The 14,646-nt window shown below is 41.0% G+C and overlaps 1 protein-coding gene across 1 annotated transcript in view; it reads right to left on the bottom strand.

Annotated features, from left to right (window-relative positions):
• PUM3 (pumilio RNA binding family member 3) overlaps window positions 1-14,646 on the bottom strand; it is a 64,804-nt gene that overhangs the window by 29,330 nt on the left and 20,828 nt on the right. Inside the window, exons 8-12 of the mRNA XM_075827597.1 lie at window positions 13,796-13,970; window positions 11,674-11,777; window positions 5,794-5,872; window positions 5,434-5,532; window positions 3-56 (exon numbers count right to left, since the gene is read on the bottom strand). Of these exons, the coding sequence (XP_075683712.1) occupies window positions 3-56; window positions 5,434-5,532; window positions 5,794-5,872; window positions 11,674-11,777; window positions 13,796-13,970 (511 nt within the window). The remainder of the gene's footprint in view (window positions 1-2; window positions 57-5,433; window positions 5,533-5,793; window positions 5,873-11,673; window positions 11,778-13,795; window positions 13,971-14,646) is intronic.

Here is a 14,646-nt window from a genome sequence, read left to right as displayed (position 1 = left end):
ACTGTGGCAATTTTTTCAACAAATGACTTCATGGTTTTTCCAAAAACTTTTCTGTCCTGCAGAATAGAATGCAAAAACAAATTATTAGTAGGCAGCAACAAATACAGTGTAATCCAGCGTAGAAGAAATAAATGCGATAACTACTACTAATATATTTAAAGTGTACCTGCTGTTGCAAAAACATAAAAAACAAGCTAGGACTTACTAGGTTAGTTCTATTTTCAATATAGTTATTAGCGGAATTTACCCCCAGGGTGTGAGCCAGGCTGAAACTGTTAAGTTGGCCATACACAACATCACAGTCAGCAAAACACTTGTACAGCCAAAAGTTATTTCTCCCAACTCCATAAGGGGAACTCCATGGGGGCACTGCAGCAAGGCTCCCCTTGTGTACTCTGTACAAGTCTTAGAAATAGAGCTAGAAGTATGTTCAGATTTCAGGCAAGTCCACAAGTAGCGTAAATACTGCGGAAAATCTGAAGCGTAATTCAGCAGCAGCACAGTGGATGAGATTTGCACAAATCTCATCCACATGCGGTGTAAAAAAACCTGCTGAAAAACAGTTCATAAATGATTTTTTTTAAAATCTGCAACATGTCCATTTATGTTGCGGAATCGCTGCTTTTCTGTTGTGCGCTTCCCTCATTAAATTCAATGTGGAGGCAAAACCTGCAACAAATAGCAAATGTTGCGATTTTTGTGGTAGAAAGGCTGAAATTCCACCGCAAAAATTGAAGCTCAGAAAAAAACAAAAACTTATACATACCCAGATCTCTATGCTCCTGCATCCAGCCTGGCCTCCAGGGATGACGTTTCATCCCATGTGCCTGCTGCAGCCAATCACAGGCTTCAGCGGTCATATGGGATGAAACGTCATCCTAAGAGGCCAGGCTGCAGGATGTCAAAGGGATGTGTCACCATGGCTACGAGTAAGCATAGATTTTTATTACAAGCTGTTTTCCGCAGCAGACATTCCGGCCGAAAAACCGCACCACAATTTGTTGCGTTTTTTCAGAGGGATTTCCCCGCAACATCCAAGGTGGAAATGCTGTGTACTTTTACGCAGCATATCCGCCCTGTTTGAAAATATCCTTCTAGTTTCTACACACCACACAGCATGGATCCGACAGAGTATACGAATCCTTCTCAATGAATTAGAATATCAAAAAGTTAATTTATTTCAGTAATTCAATTAAAAAAGTGAAACTCATATGTATTGCCAGGGATTTCCTCAAGCAGTCTGATAACTGCGTGAGCTGGAATGGTGACGTGCATTAAACCAGATGAGTGAGAATGGTTATAATCTATCTCCCTCTTGCAAGTGAATCCTTCAGAATAAGATTAGAAATAAATCACAAAGTGTCTTCACAATCCCAAGGGTACCCCAGCAGCAAACCAACAAATGAATCACTTGGCTGACTGAGGTTTTTTTCCCAGAGACAGACTTTGTTATACAAAGAAATGTTACCACAACAAATGGTAATAATCAATTTGAGAATTTACCACAGGTCAGGCATTTAGGTTTCAGCATTACTGAAAGTTTTAAGGCAAAGAATATTATAAATCCACGGCAGATGACAAAAACAGACTTAAAAGGTTAATTGGTTTAACTTTATAAGGCCAGGATCACACACACAGTTTTGATAAAGTTTTTGGTGCAGTATTTTTAGCCAAAGCCAGAAGTGGACCCAAAAGGAAGGAAAGGTATAAAGACTGATTAATCTCCTTTCTTTTGTGACCACTCCTGTGTTTGGCTAAAAAACCTGCACCAAAAACGGTGTGAGATCCTGGCCTAAAAGAAGACCTGCCACTGACCGTGCCAGAGTGTGTATAGGCAATTCTGGTCTTGAAATCACAAATCTAGCAGCAATAAAAGTTACTTCAAACTGCCTGCAGCCACCATTATGTTGAGCTCACTACATGCATATTTACATATTTATCCAGTTCCAATTAAACTCTATAATAAATATGTATGCAGTGACCACCACCTAGTGGCAGCTGCAGACTGACAGAATTTTAGCACTTAACTCTATGTCTGTGTGAAGGGAAGCAGGAGTTTAGCGTTCTGTAAAAACAGAGACCTGGCCCATATAAAGATATAAGATTAAACTAATAAAGCACAGAATTTTGGACCCAATTAGATAATAAAAAAAATATATACGGAACAAAACGTTACGTTTTTATTTTTCAGTACGAACATTAAAGGAACAGTGTCATCACAAATTATTTTTTTATATGTTAAAGATGTTAGTGCTTTATTAAAAACGTTTATATTCATTTGTGTGTTTGTGTTTTACTTTTTCTTATTTTTACACTTTTTCTTCCCTATGGGGGCTGCCATTTTTTGTTCCATTTCTGTGTGTGTCGATTAACGACACATACAGACATGGAATACGGCAGCCACAGTCCCATAGGGACTGCGAACGGCTCCGGTCCCATTGACTGCAGTGTACGGCGTCTGTGTGGGAACTGCGCATGCGCCGCTCCCACACAGTCCTATTCGAAATTGGCGCCGTCCGGCGCCATTTTCCTGTGGACCGGAAGTCGCGGCCGGACAGTAATATTACTACTTCCGGTCGCGGCTTCCGGATTTGTGCACTTGCACCAGCGGCAGCAAACGGAGCGGACGGGCCGGAGGGAGCCGCGGCGGCAGGAGCAGGTAAGAGATTTCAATGTATGTTCGTGTTTGTGTGTGTTTACTACTGTATGTAAACCTACTACACTGTGGGTTAGCTAAAAAAATGGCGACACACAGTGTAGGAGGTTACATCGTTCAAACCCCTCGTTTATCCCGGCACTAGCCAGGATAAAGGAGGGGGGAATGCTGAGAGCTCACTAGAGCGAGGGCTTTTAACCCAATGTTGCAATTTTGGGAACAGCTCCATCTAGTGACCAAAAATGGGTAGTATTATAAATTAGAAATAATTAATAATATTTCCTGGACTCGTGCAAAAAAAAATAAAAAATTTGAACAATGTTTAATCACCCACACACTAAATGTTTAATTTTTTTTAAAAAAACATGTTTTTCTGGCAACACATTCCCTTTAAAGGGACTATCACCAGTTTATTAATTCCCTATCTCCTAACTAATCTAATAGGCTCTTTGCTGCTAACTACAGTGTGATTTGTTTTAAAAAACATTATTTGCAAAGTTATGAGCATTTTTCTAAATATGCTAATGTGGCTCTAATAGCCAAATAGGAGGTGACTTTCTTTTCTCTGTGGGCGGTAAAATGTTTTCTGTATGACGCTGTCCAATCAGCATACAGCTTCTCCCCCTTCCCAGTCCTGCAACACAGCGTGATCATATAGTATACAGCTTCCATTCCCGACTGTGTATTCAACTGTCGATATCTCTGGTTGTGTCACAGCTAGAACTGCGATCCTGGGGTCATGAAAGATTATAATCTCCTCTAGCATATGCCACCAGAACTGTTCTAGGTGGTCCACAGCCCGAGATATGTCCGTTTGAAGTGATCCCCCTTCCCTCCAGCCTCTCACGCAGTGTGAAGCAGCTTGACGCTGATAGGACAGCATCAGAGGCTGCTCGGTAGCTCCACCTCAGGAGAATCGCTGCGGTTACCTCCCACTTGTCTAATAAGGGCTCATTTACATATTTAGAAAAAAGCTCCTAACTTTTAAAATAATAAACGTTTTGGGACACAATTTTCACAAGCATTATCAGTGTGACAGCGCCTATTAGATTAGCTAGGAGATAGGGCATTGCTAAACTAGTGACAGATCCTCTTTAAACAGAGATGTCCAAAAACTGCATATTATGACAGAGAAGAACAGCACTATGTTATAAAGAAGTGTGAAATGTATGAAGTCTAAGGCCTCATGCACACGACCGTAAAAACACCCGTTATTGCGGGTCGTTATTACGACCCGCAATAACGGGCTCATAGGCTTCTGTTAGCCACGGGTACCTTCCCGTTTGCTCACGGGAAGGTACCCGTGCCGTTAAAAAAGATAGAACATGCCCTATTTCATGCCGTAATAACGGCACGGGCATCCCATAGAAGTCTATGGGGCTCCCGTAATCATGGGTGGCTCCGTGTGTTCACCCGTGATTACGGGAGCGTTGCGAGGTGAGGCGAGGTCAGGGGACTACCCGGTCTGCAGGCCACAGCCCAGTGGCGTAACTACCGCCGGGACTACAATGAAAACTATGGCAGAGCGGGGAGGTATCTCCCCGCTCTGCCATAAACAAAAGACATGTATCCCCTATCCTGTAAAAAATAAAAATAAAAGACGTTCATACTTACAGACAACTTCCTGCTTCTCCATTCCGGTCTCCCGCCCGTTGCCTTGGTGACGCGTCCCTCTCGACATCCGGCCCGACGTCCTGGATGACGTTTCAGGCCATGTGACCGCTGCAGCCAATCACAGGTCAATCACAGGCTGCAGCGGTCACATGGACTGCCGCGTCATCCAGGGATGTCGGGCTGGATGTGAAGAGAGGGACGCGTCACCAAGACAACGGCCGGGTAAGTATGAATTTCTTTAACTTTTATTACAGAAAAGGCTGTCCCTTCTCTCTATCCTGCACTGATAGAGAGAAGGGGCTGCCGATTAGTGCAGTGCTATTTTGCTGCCAAAAACGTGCTCGTAAATACGGGTGGAATACGTGTGACACCGGACCCATATTTACGAGCACGGGTTCGTAAATACTGGTGCAAAACGGGTGGAATACGTGTGACACCGGACCCGTATTTACGCCAGTATTTACGGGTGTGAAAAAATACGGTCGTGTGCATGAGGCCTAAATGTTATGCTTCAGTAGCCCGTCACTGCCTAGAAAAAGACTGCTCTAAAACCACTACGATTATTGTAAGTGTAAATCTAGTTACAGAAAACATGTCAGAATCTTTCATCAGTGGTGGTCTGAGTTTGGAAACCCCACTGTTAACTAGTACTAAGCTGCTAAAGAAATTGTTAGGCCCTGTTCACACTGAGTTTTTTTAGATGAGTTTTTTGACGCGGAAACCGCGCCACAAAACCGCCCGAAAATGCCTCCCATTGATTTCAATGGGAGTTGGACGAGTTTTTATACCGCAATTAAAAAAAACGCGTCGCAGTAAAAAGAAGCGTCATGACCCATCTTGAGGCGGTTTCCGCCTCCAAAACCCCATTTCAATCAGTCAGAAAGAGGAAAAAAACACCTCGAGTGTTTTGACGAGTTTTTATCAAACCACTGTGCAAAAAACGTCTGGAGGAGTTTTTGCAGGAGGAATTTTCCTCCTGCAAAAAAACTCTGTGTGAACACAGCCTTATACTTGCATTATAGTCTTTTAACCATCTTTTCAGATAAGCTAGCAAAAAAACAGACAGGAGCTGAAACGGACATGCGCTAGCAGCTTCATTCTAGCGAACTGTGGGAGTCTCATGGGTTAAAACTACGGATGGTCTATGATTTAGTATAACAAACCTTAGGTGTTCCATGCCATAGGCAGTGCATTCCTACTCGAGCGCCATCATGTGTATGGACCAAATAAATTACAGCTTCTCTAATCGCCTCAATCATTTCCTGGAGAAAAACAAACAAAACCGTAAATGAAACACCACAGCCAAAAGAAACAACGCAAATGTACTGTTCCTGATGGACCGTTTGTGATATTTTTTTAAAAGTGGAACCTTGACGTCATTTGAAAAAGTGCCTGACATGCATGATATGGTTTCTTAAAGAACATTCAAAGTCAAGGCAAAACCGGACTTAAGGAAACAAAATTTGACTGATAAAAAAAACACAACATGCCGAATTTACGGCTTACAGTCAGTATGTACGTACCGATCTTACTTTAGAACTGGCATGGGTAAAAAAGTCCAGAAAAGCTTTATGTACCAGTGAGTGCTTGATTACCGCTTCCCTGGGGAATAGAAAATGCATATAGTATTATGCAACCGTTTTCTATCTCTATAGATTTAGTAACCCCCCTACCACCATGAAAAGCAAACCCTAAATAGTAAAGCATTGCGTGCCCTGAAACTCATACAACTCCGTTTTACAATCTACTAAGTGCTGACCAACAGAACTTTATGGTGCCCTATTTAGCAGGATTTATTAGAGTGATTCTCCATGGAAAGTAACCTATGGTAAGATCTGTGTCAGGTTCAAGGACAACCTCATAAAAGGCATATATAAAGAAGTATTGAACATTGTGGTTGAAAGAAAATAATAAAAAGCAAGAAAAATAATAAAACTGGATGACCCAGGTGTCATGGCACTTATCAATTACAAATTGTCTGGGTCAGTATATGTACAATAGTGCATAAGAAATCTTTTCATATATTGAAATAACCCACCCCTACAAACCAGCAGCAAATGTGCCATCTATAGTTTATTTCAGACCATTACAAATTGCTTTACCTAGCGGTCCCTTTTGGCGGATTACAAAAAAAAAAAAAAAAAGTTCTGTATCTTTTGCTATTGTACAAGCCAAGGTCTGTTGTTGGCAACATAGTACAACAGCCAAAGCAGGGTTTTATTTTTAAATGGAATGCATCATCAAAAATGATTATCTTAAATTGCATTTTTTTTTATTATAAACAGATTTTTCTACAATGTTTGGCTTTTATTAATTTTATTTCTTTAACCCCTTAATGACCAGGCCATTTTGCACGTTAATGACCAAGGATTATTTTTCGTTTTTTCACGGTCGCGTTTTAAGAGTCGTAACTTTTTTTTATTCCGTCGACATAGCCGTATAAGGGCTTGTTTTTTGCGGGACGCTAAATGCTTATAATATCGATTAACTTTATTTTAGGAGAGAATTGAAAATAAGCAGCTATTCCAGCATGGATTTTCACGTTCCAAATTTACGCCGTTTACTATGCAGCATAAATAACGTTACCTTTATTCTATGGGTCGGCATGATTAAGGGGATACCAAATATGTAAAGGTTTTATATGTTTTTTCTACGTTTGCACAATAAAAACCCTTTAAGAAAAAAATTACTTGTTTTTGCGTCGCCGCATTCCAAAAGCCGAAACTTTTTTATTTTTCCGTCAATGTGGCCGTATGTGGGCTTGATTTTTGCGGGCCAAGGTGTAATTTTCATTAGTACTATTTTGGGGTACATAGGATTTATAGATAAACTTTTATTTAATTTTTTATGGGGGAAATGGGAGAAAAGAGAATTTTGCCGTCGTTTTTGCACGCTGTTCATCCGGCGGTTTAATTAACATGTTCATTTTATTGTTCAAGTTGTTACGATCGCGGGGATACCATATATGTGTATGTGTTATTTGTTTTAACACTTTTGCCCAAAAAGTTGTTTTATTTAGTAAAAAAAAGTAGTTTTATTTTATTTTGACTGTAAAAAAAATTTAATTTATATTTTCCACAAACTTCATTTAACCGCTATACTTTTTTTTAGTCCCACCAGGGGACTTCACCATTCGATCTGCTGATCGCATATATAATGGTTTGGTATACTTCGTATACCAAAGCATTATTGCCTGTCAGTGTAAAACTGACAGGCAATCTATTAGGTCATGCCACCGGCATGGCCTAACAGGCATTTGCTGAACACAGACGTGGGGGTATTTGTTTGGCCCCCGGCTGCCATGGAAACCTGACGTCCTCCCGCGATTTCTTTGCGGGGGTGCCAATGGGGTGACAGAGGGAGCTCCCTCTCTCTGTCAAACACATTCGATGTCGCTATTGATAGCGGCATCTAATGGGTTAAACTGCTGGAATCGGAGCGCTCTTTAAAACAGACAGGCAGTAATACACTGCAATACAGAAGTATTGCAGTGTGTTATAAAAGCGATCGGATGATCGCATATTAAAGTCCCCTAGTGGGACTAGTAAAAAAGTTGAATAAAGTTAATTAAAAAAAATGAAAAACCCACTTTTTCCCCTTACAAAATGCTTTACTATTAAAAAAACAAAACAAACTAAAAGCAAAAAAGTTACGCATATTTGGTATCGCCGCGTCCGTAACGACCCTGACTATTAAGCAATTACATTATTTAACCCGCACGGTGAACGCCGTAAAAAATAAAATAAAAAATAATGGAAAAATTGCTGTTTTCTGTGAATCCTGACTTTAAAAAAATGTGATAAAAAGTGATCAAAAAGTCGCATCTACTCCAAAATGGTACCGATAAAAACTACAAGTCATCTCGCAAAAAAAAAAAAGCCCTCATAGAACTGCATCGGCGGAACAATAAAAAAGTTATGGCTCTTCAAATATGGAAACACAAAAACAAATAATTTTGAAATAAAATAAAAAAAGTGTTTTTAAAAGTGTGTGTAAAAGTAGTAAAACATACAAAATCTATACAAATTTGGTATCGTTGCAATCGTAACAACCCGTCGAATCAAGTTATTGTGTTATTTATACCCCACGGTAAACGGCGTAGATTTACGACGCAAAAAAGTGTGGCGAAATGTCAGTTTTTTTTCTATTCCCCCCCCCAAAAAGAGTTCATAAAAGTTAAATAAATTATATGTACCCCAAAATGGTGCGATTAAAAAATTCAACTTGTCACGCAAAAAACAGGACCTTATACAGCTATGTCCACACAAAAAAAAAGTTATAGCTCTTCGAATGGGACGATGGAAAAACTATAAAAATTGCTTGGTCATTAGGGCCCAGAATGCAAGCAGGGGGAAGGGGTTAAAGGATTCTAAACGAATACAATATAGCTTTTACTCATGTGCTCATATTGACTGCCGACAACTACTGTAAGCAGCTCCTACGTTAGAGCCATGAGCTCAGATAACGCTACATACATGGACTGCTCCTTCATTCTAAAAGCTTATTCAGGGATATACGTCCGTGCAACGCGCACGGACCTATATTAGTCTATGTGGCCGTGCAGACGTGTGCGATTTTTACTCAGCGTGAGTCCGCTGAAAAAAAGTCACGACATGTCCGTTCTTTGGCCATTTTTCGCACATCACGCACCCATTGAAGTCAATGGGTGCGTGAAAACCACGCATGCCGCACGGAAGCACTTCCGTGCGAACTGCGTGATTCGCGCAACAGCTGTCAAACTATGAATGTAAACAGAAAAGCACCATGTGCTTTTCTGTTTACAAACATCCAAACGGAGTGTCATAATGATGGCGGCTGCGCGAAAATCTCGCAGCCGCGCATCATATGCTGAGGCCACACGGAGCTGTTAAGTGCCTTTTGCGCAGGCAAAACGCCACATTTTTTGCGTGCGCAAAAAGCACACGCTCGTGTGAACCCAGCCTAATGCCTATATATTGGAAGGTGTGAGCGACGCCTTATGTGCTCAAACGATGAAATCACATGTTTTATGTTCGGAAACCCATTCATCATAAACCTAGCTTTAGGCCTGTAACGTCAAGCAGCCATATCTCAGCACAGAAAGTATTAAAAACGGTTCTCTCATTATAACATAGATTAAGGCTTGGCTCAATGTTATATTGCCAAGCGGTTAACTCCGCCCCCCCAAATAGAGAAATATTATCGTTGCTCGATGATCACAGTAAACCGCAATTTAACTGTGACCAAGTGATGGATTCCTAGTCTTAAAGATAACCTGTCGCCAGCATTTTTATCTATTAAACCAGCAATACCTGGTGGTAGTGGGTGAAAAATCATTTTTATGTAACCGATAATTATCTTCTAAGCAGGCTCTGTACCTTTAGTATTCCGATTTTTTGTGTTCCTTTATCATAGGCTAATGAGTATAAGCATCATATCTTCATTCCTCAAGCCTTTGAGTTCACCCCTTACTTTTGATCGACAGCTTATCGCCTCCCCCCAGCACACACAAAATCTTGCACATCGATGTCCTGTTCTGGTGCGTGCGCACAACGGGACACTATAGCGGCGCATGCACAGTAACTAGATTTAAGGCCTGCACTAAGCACGGAAGGGTATCAGACCATACATGACAGGCACATGCGTGCTATCTCAGACGAGATTTTGGATTTCAGGGCGGACATAAGAGGAACGAGCGAGACTGCCGGATTATTACTATAAAAGTTGCAAAATGTTTGCAGACCGTTATTTACAGTAGGAGGAGGAGTTTAGGAGAGGGGATAACGGCAATGAACTTTTCATAGCAGTGGATAGTGAGTTGAGGAGAGTTCAATAGGTGAAATGCTGGTGACTGGTTCCCTTTAAAGAGGCTCTGTCACCAGATTATAAGTGCCCCATCTCCTACATAATCTGATCGGCGCTGTAATGTAGAGAACAGCAGTGGTTTTTATTTTGAAAAACTATCATTTTATACCAATTTTAGATTTATGCAAATGACTTTTTTAATAGACAACTGGGCGTGTTTTTACTTTTTACCAACTGGGCGTTTTACAGAGGAGTGTATGAGGCTGACCAATCAGTGACCAATCAGCATCATACACTTCTCATTTTTCCAGCCCAACTTCTTTCATTGCACAATCACACTGTAACAATGGGCTGGAACAATGAGAAGTGTATGACGCTGATTGGTCAGCCTCATACACTCCTCTGTACAACGCCCAGTTGGTAAACATTAAAAACCGCCCAGTTGTCTATTAAGAAACTTATTAGCATAAATGTAAAATTGTTCATAACCTGCTTAAAAATGATAGTTTTTAAAAATAAAAACCACTGTTATCTACATTACAGCGCCGATCAGATTATGTAGGAGATAGGGCACTTATAATGTGGTGACAGAGCCTCTTTAAAGAGCTTCCTAAAAAATTTTGGGGTATGCCTCGTTAAACTTTAAAGAGGCTCTGTCACCAGATTTTGCAACCCCTATCTGCTATTGCAGCAGATAGGCGCTGCAATGTAGATTACAGTAACGTTTTTATTTTTAAAAAACGAGCATTTTTGGCCAAGTTATGACCATTTTCGTATTTATGCAAATGAGGCTTGCAAAAGTACAACTGGGCGTGTTGAAAAGTAAAAGTACAACTGGGCGTGTATTATGTGCGTACATCGGGGCGTGTTTACTACTTTTACTAGCTGGGCTTTCTGATGAGAAGTATCATCCACTTCTCTTCACAACGCCCAGCTTCTGGCAGTGCAGATCTGTGACGTCACTCACAGGTCCTGCATCGTGTCGGCACCAGAGGCTACAGTTGATTCTGCATCAGCATTTGCAGGTAAGTAGCTACATCGACTTACCTGCAAACGTCGATGCTGCTGCAGAATCATCTGTAGCCTCTGGTGCCGATGTGTCCTCGCTCGTCTGACACGATGCAGGACCTGTGAGTGACGTCACAGATCTGCACTGCCAGAAGCTGGGCGTTCTGAAGAGAAGTGGATGATACTTCTCATCAGAGCGCCCAGCTAGTAAAAGTAGTAAACACGCCCCGATGTACGCACATAATACACGCCCAGTTGTACTTTTACTTTTCAACACGCCCAGTTGTACTTTTACTTTTAAACACACCCACTTGTACTTTTGCAAGCCTCATTTGCATAAATACGAAAATGGTCATAACTTGGCCAAAAATGCTCGTTTTTTAAAAATAAAAACGTTACTGTAATCTACATTGCAGCGTCTATCTGCTGCAATAGCTGATAGGGGCTGCAAAATCTGGTGACAGAGCCTCTTTAAAATTCTAACATTAATACAATCTGAATTATGTGCAGTGACAATTCAATTCTGTAAAGTAGATTTTGACAATTGAATGAGGGCAACTTTACTACATCTGGTTGTAATTTATGCCTTTATCTGCAAAATGACAACATACTTCTGTGCTAATGGTACAAGAATCTGTTTCATTTCATCCAAAATAGATGCCTTCTTTTCCGGGTGGGCCTCCAACACCTGATCTAAAGATGGATGAACAGTCGACTGGAACAAAATAAAAAACAGCAAGTTAAACAATGCTAACAATTATTTGCTTTGCGTTTGTCTGCAAATAGAGACAATGCAAAAAAAAGAGGGAGGGAAGAAAATGGAGGTGCTTAAACCATCTCAAATCTATTTTTGAAGTATTGGATTTCTCAGCATACACAGGGTTATTTCTATCTCCCAACTTCAGAATTTTTTTCCTCTGCCGCTTTGCTTCTTGTTCCGCTAATGAGCCAGTTTTGTGCGTGGGACTATGCTTTGCGTGTTCCCGATGCTGCTATACAGTATTGTATGCAGCATCAGGAGGCTTTTTACTTAGGAGTTTGAAAACAGTGCGATGTTAGTGTGTTACATTGCTGGCTCCAGTAACGTGGACGGGAGCAAGCAGTGTATGAATGGTAACAATGAAACAGAGCAATGCTCTGCGTCTACAAGGCTCTCACAATCTGCTGGCTCCAGGACCGGTAATGACGCCTTGGCGACATTCAACTTGTATGTAATACTGCTGGCTCCAGTACCAAGGATAGGAGTAAGCAATGACCAGGTGACTGTGTTCCCGGGTGAATGCAGGGGTACCATCCACGCTGCCCATGAAAGACAACCATGATGGAAGGAGCTTGCTGCAGATTAGTGCCCCGGCGTTGCAGCGCTTCAGTACTCCAGTAGGAGGCAGGTCAGCTTACTGACGAGATGGCATGGTAGTGCTGCAGCCAGCAACTAGTACTCCATAAGCGGGGCACCTGTTTCTGCTCCGTCTGCAGCAGAGTTATCAGCGGCGGTCGGCAGCTGTTGTACCTGGTAGACAGGAGGAGAAGCAAGTGTCTGCTGTTGTCAGGCATCTCAGCACACTCCAGAGAACCCGGCAAGCATAATAGAAATATTTACAGATGCCACTGCGCTACCGCAACCACCACTGCAGTGACCATATCCAATAAAAAACAGACACCTGCAACAGAAGGGAGCTAGGAACAATTTAAGGAGAACGTTGAAGTAAAAAGGAAGAGAGGGTCGAAACATTAAACGGAAAGAAACAGTTCCGTTAGAATTACCATAGATTTGAATGGTAATTCTTTTGTTTCAGTTGCTTTCTGTTCACTAGGTTTTCGTTTTTTTGAACAGAAACAAAATGTTCTGCTGACTGCACTTTTGTTTCCATGAAAAAAAAGTAGAAACCTAGCGAACGGAGCCAAAAGGAAAGCAACTGAAACACAATTACGATTGAAATCAATTGTAATTCTAACGGAACCGTTGCTTTCCATTTAATTTTTCGATCCGCTCTTCCTCTAATGGAAGACAGGTAAACGTATACTAACGCTAGTGTGAACTTAGCCTAAGAAGGTAGGAGCCGCAACGGTGGTGGCTCGGTGGTTAGCACTTTTGCCTTGCAGCACTGGGAACCTGTATTCAATCCAAACAGGACAAAATCTCTATGTAGTTTTATGGTTTCCTCTAGATAAATAACATACTGGTTCGTTAATTCGCTTCCTATGAAATGGGATTCGGTGGATGTGTGACAAAAAGAAAAATCAGGATAAGAGTCCCATTGGGAACAGGGAATGATGTGAGCAATATCAATCTGTGTAAAGCTCGGCAGAATAAGTTGATAATATAGATTTTGATTTTTATGTTCAATGAAAATGTAATGCAATTAGAAAATATAATCCCAGTGTTCAGAGCTGTCGGCTGGAACGGGGGCCCACGTCGTTGGACAACACAGTCGTAAAGAGAGCTTCTCTGGGCGGCGAAGAGCTGTTGGCTGGAATGGGGGCTCACGGTTGTTGGACGGCACAGTTGTTGGTTCCCCAAGCAGCGAAGAGCTGTCAGCTAAAGTGGGGGACCACGTGGTTGGACTAAAAGGCACGCAAAGGCCACTGTCAGGATCCCAAATAGTGTGTGTGTTGAAAGCGGCCATCCGTACTCTCTCTTCTATGTGTTACGGAAAATGGCCTTCTAAAATCACTAGTGTAGGCCGGCTATACACTAGAGGATGTGTACTCTTTTCCTCCTGCTCAGCTTACCTTGTAAAATCGAAATGTGTTTCCATACAGTTCTTCACATAACATGTTTCTCTGCTCTAAAATGGCTTTGTGGTTGTATGCGTACTCCACAATATACGAAGCCTCAGAATGTCGCAACAGTTTCTTCACTTGTCCTTTAAAACTTTTGATTATTTCTGCAACTTGGGCTTTTGATCTGTTAATAGAGAAAATAAGAGGGATTTATCATACCAGGAATACCAATGGCATGTCAATACAGGTTTATTCAACATGACAAAGCAGGTTATATGTACAAATTGAATGCTAAAGTATTTACATATAGAACATTAATCCTATGCAGTCAGTCCTTTTAGGTGCAGAACGAATATGTAGACATACACAATTTCACCAAATTCACACATGGCAAGAGGAAATCAATCTGGTCTTATCCAAGAAAATGTAATACAAATATTTTGATGGGGCTCCTATTTACATATGACTTCCATTCATATTTAGCATATTAATTAACCTAGACAGTATGAATCAAGTCCCTAAAGTGTCATATGGGTAGAAGAGAATTACTAGGTATTCTTGTTGACAAAAGTAACCAGCGCATTCTCCGTTACAACTGAGGAGGGTTTTTTTTTTTTATAAAAAAAAAAACTTGCAGTTCTGAGAGACCAAGAAATATATATCTTGGGGTGTTGATCAAAATCGCATATATTTTTTATCTACACTAAAATACATGTATAAATACAGGGTTAAAGATTATATAGCAAATAAAATGAAACCAACTAAATTGGTACTACAAGACAATAAGAGACTTACCATTTGTTGCTAAAATATTTATGGCCTCGCAGGCACGGTCAATGGTAACATAGTTAGTACGGTTG

Source organism: Rhinoderma darwinii, chromosome 1 (assembly GCF_050947455.1).
Source record: "Rhinoderma darwinii isolate aRhiDar2 chromosome 1, aRhiDar2.hap1, whole genome shotgun sequence".
NCBI lineage: Eukaryota > Metazoa > Chordata > Amphibia > Anura > Rhinodermatidae > Rhinoderma > Rhinoderma darwinii.
Note: the sequence above shows the minus strand (reverse complement) of the source record. Positions and strands in the feature narration are given on the sequence as shown.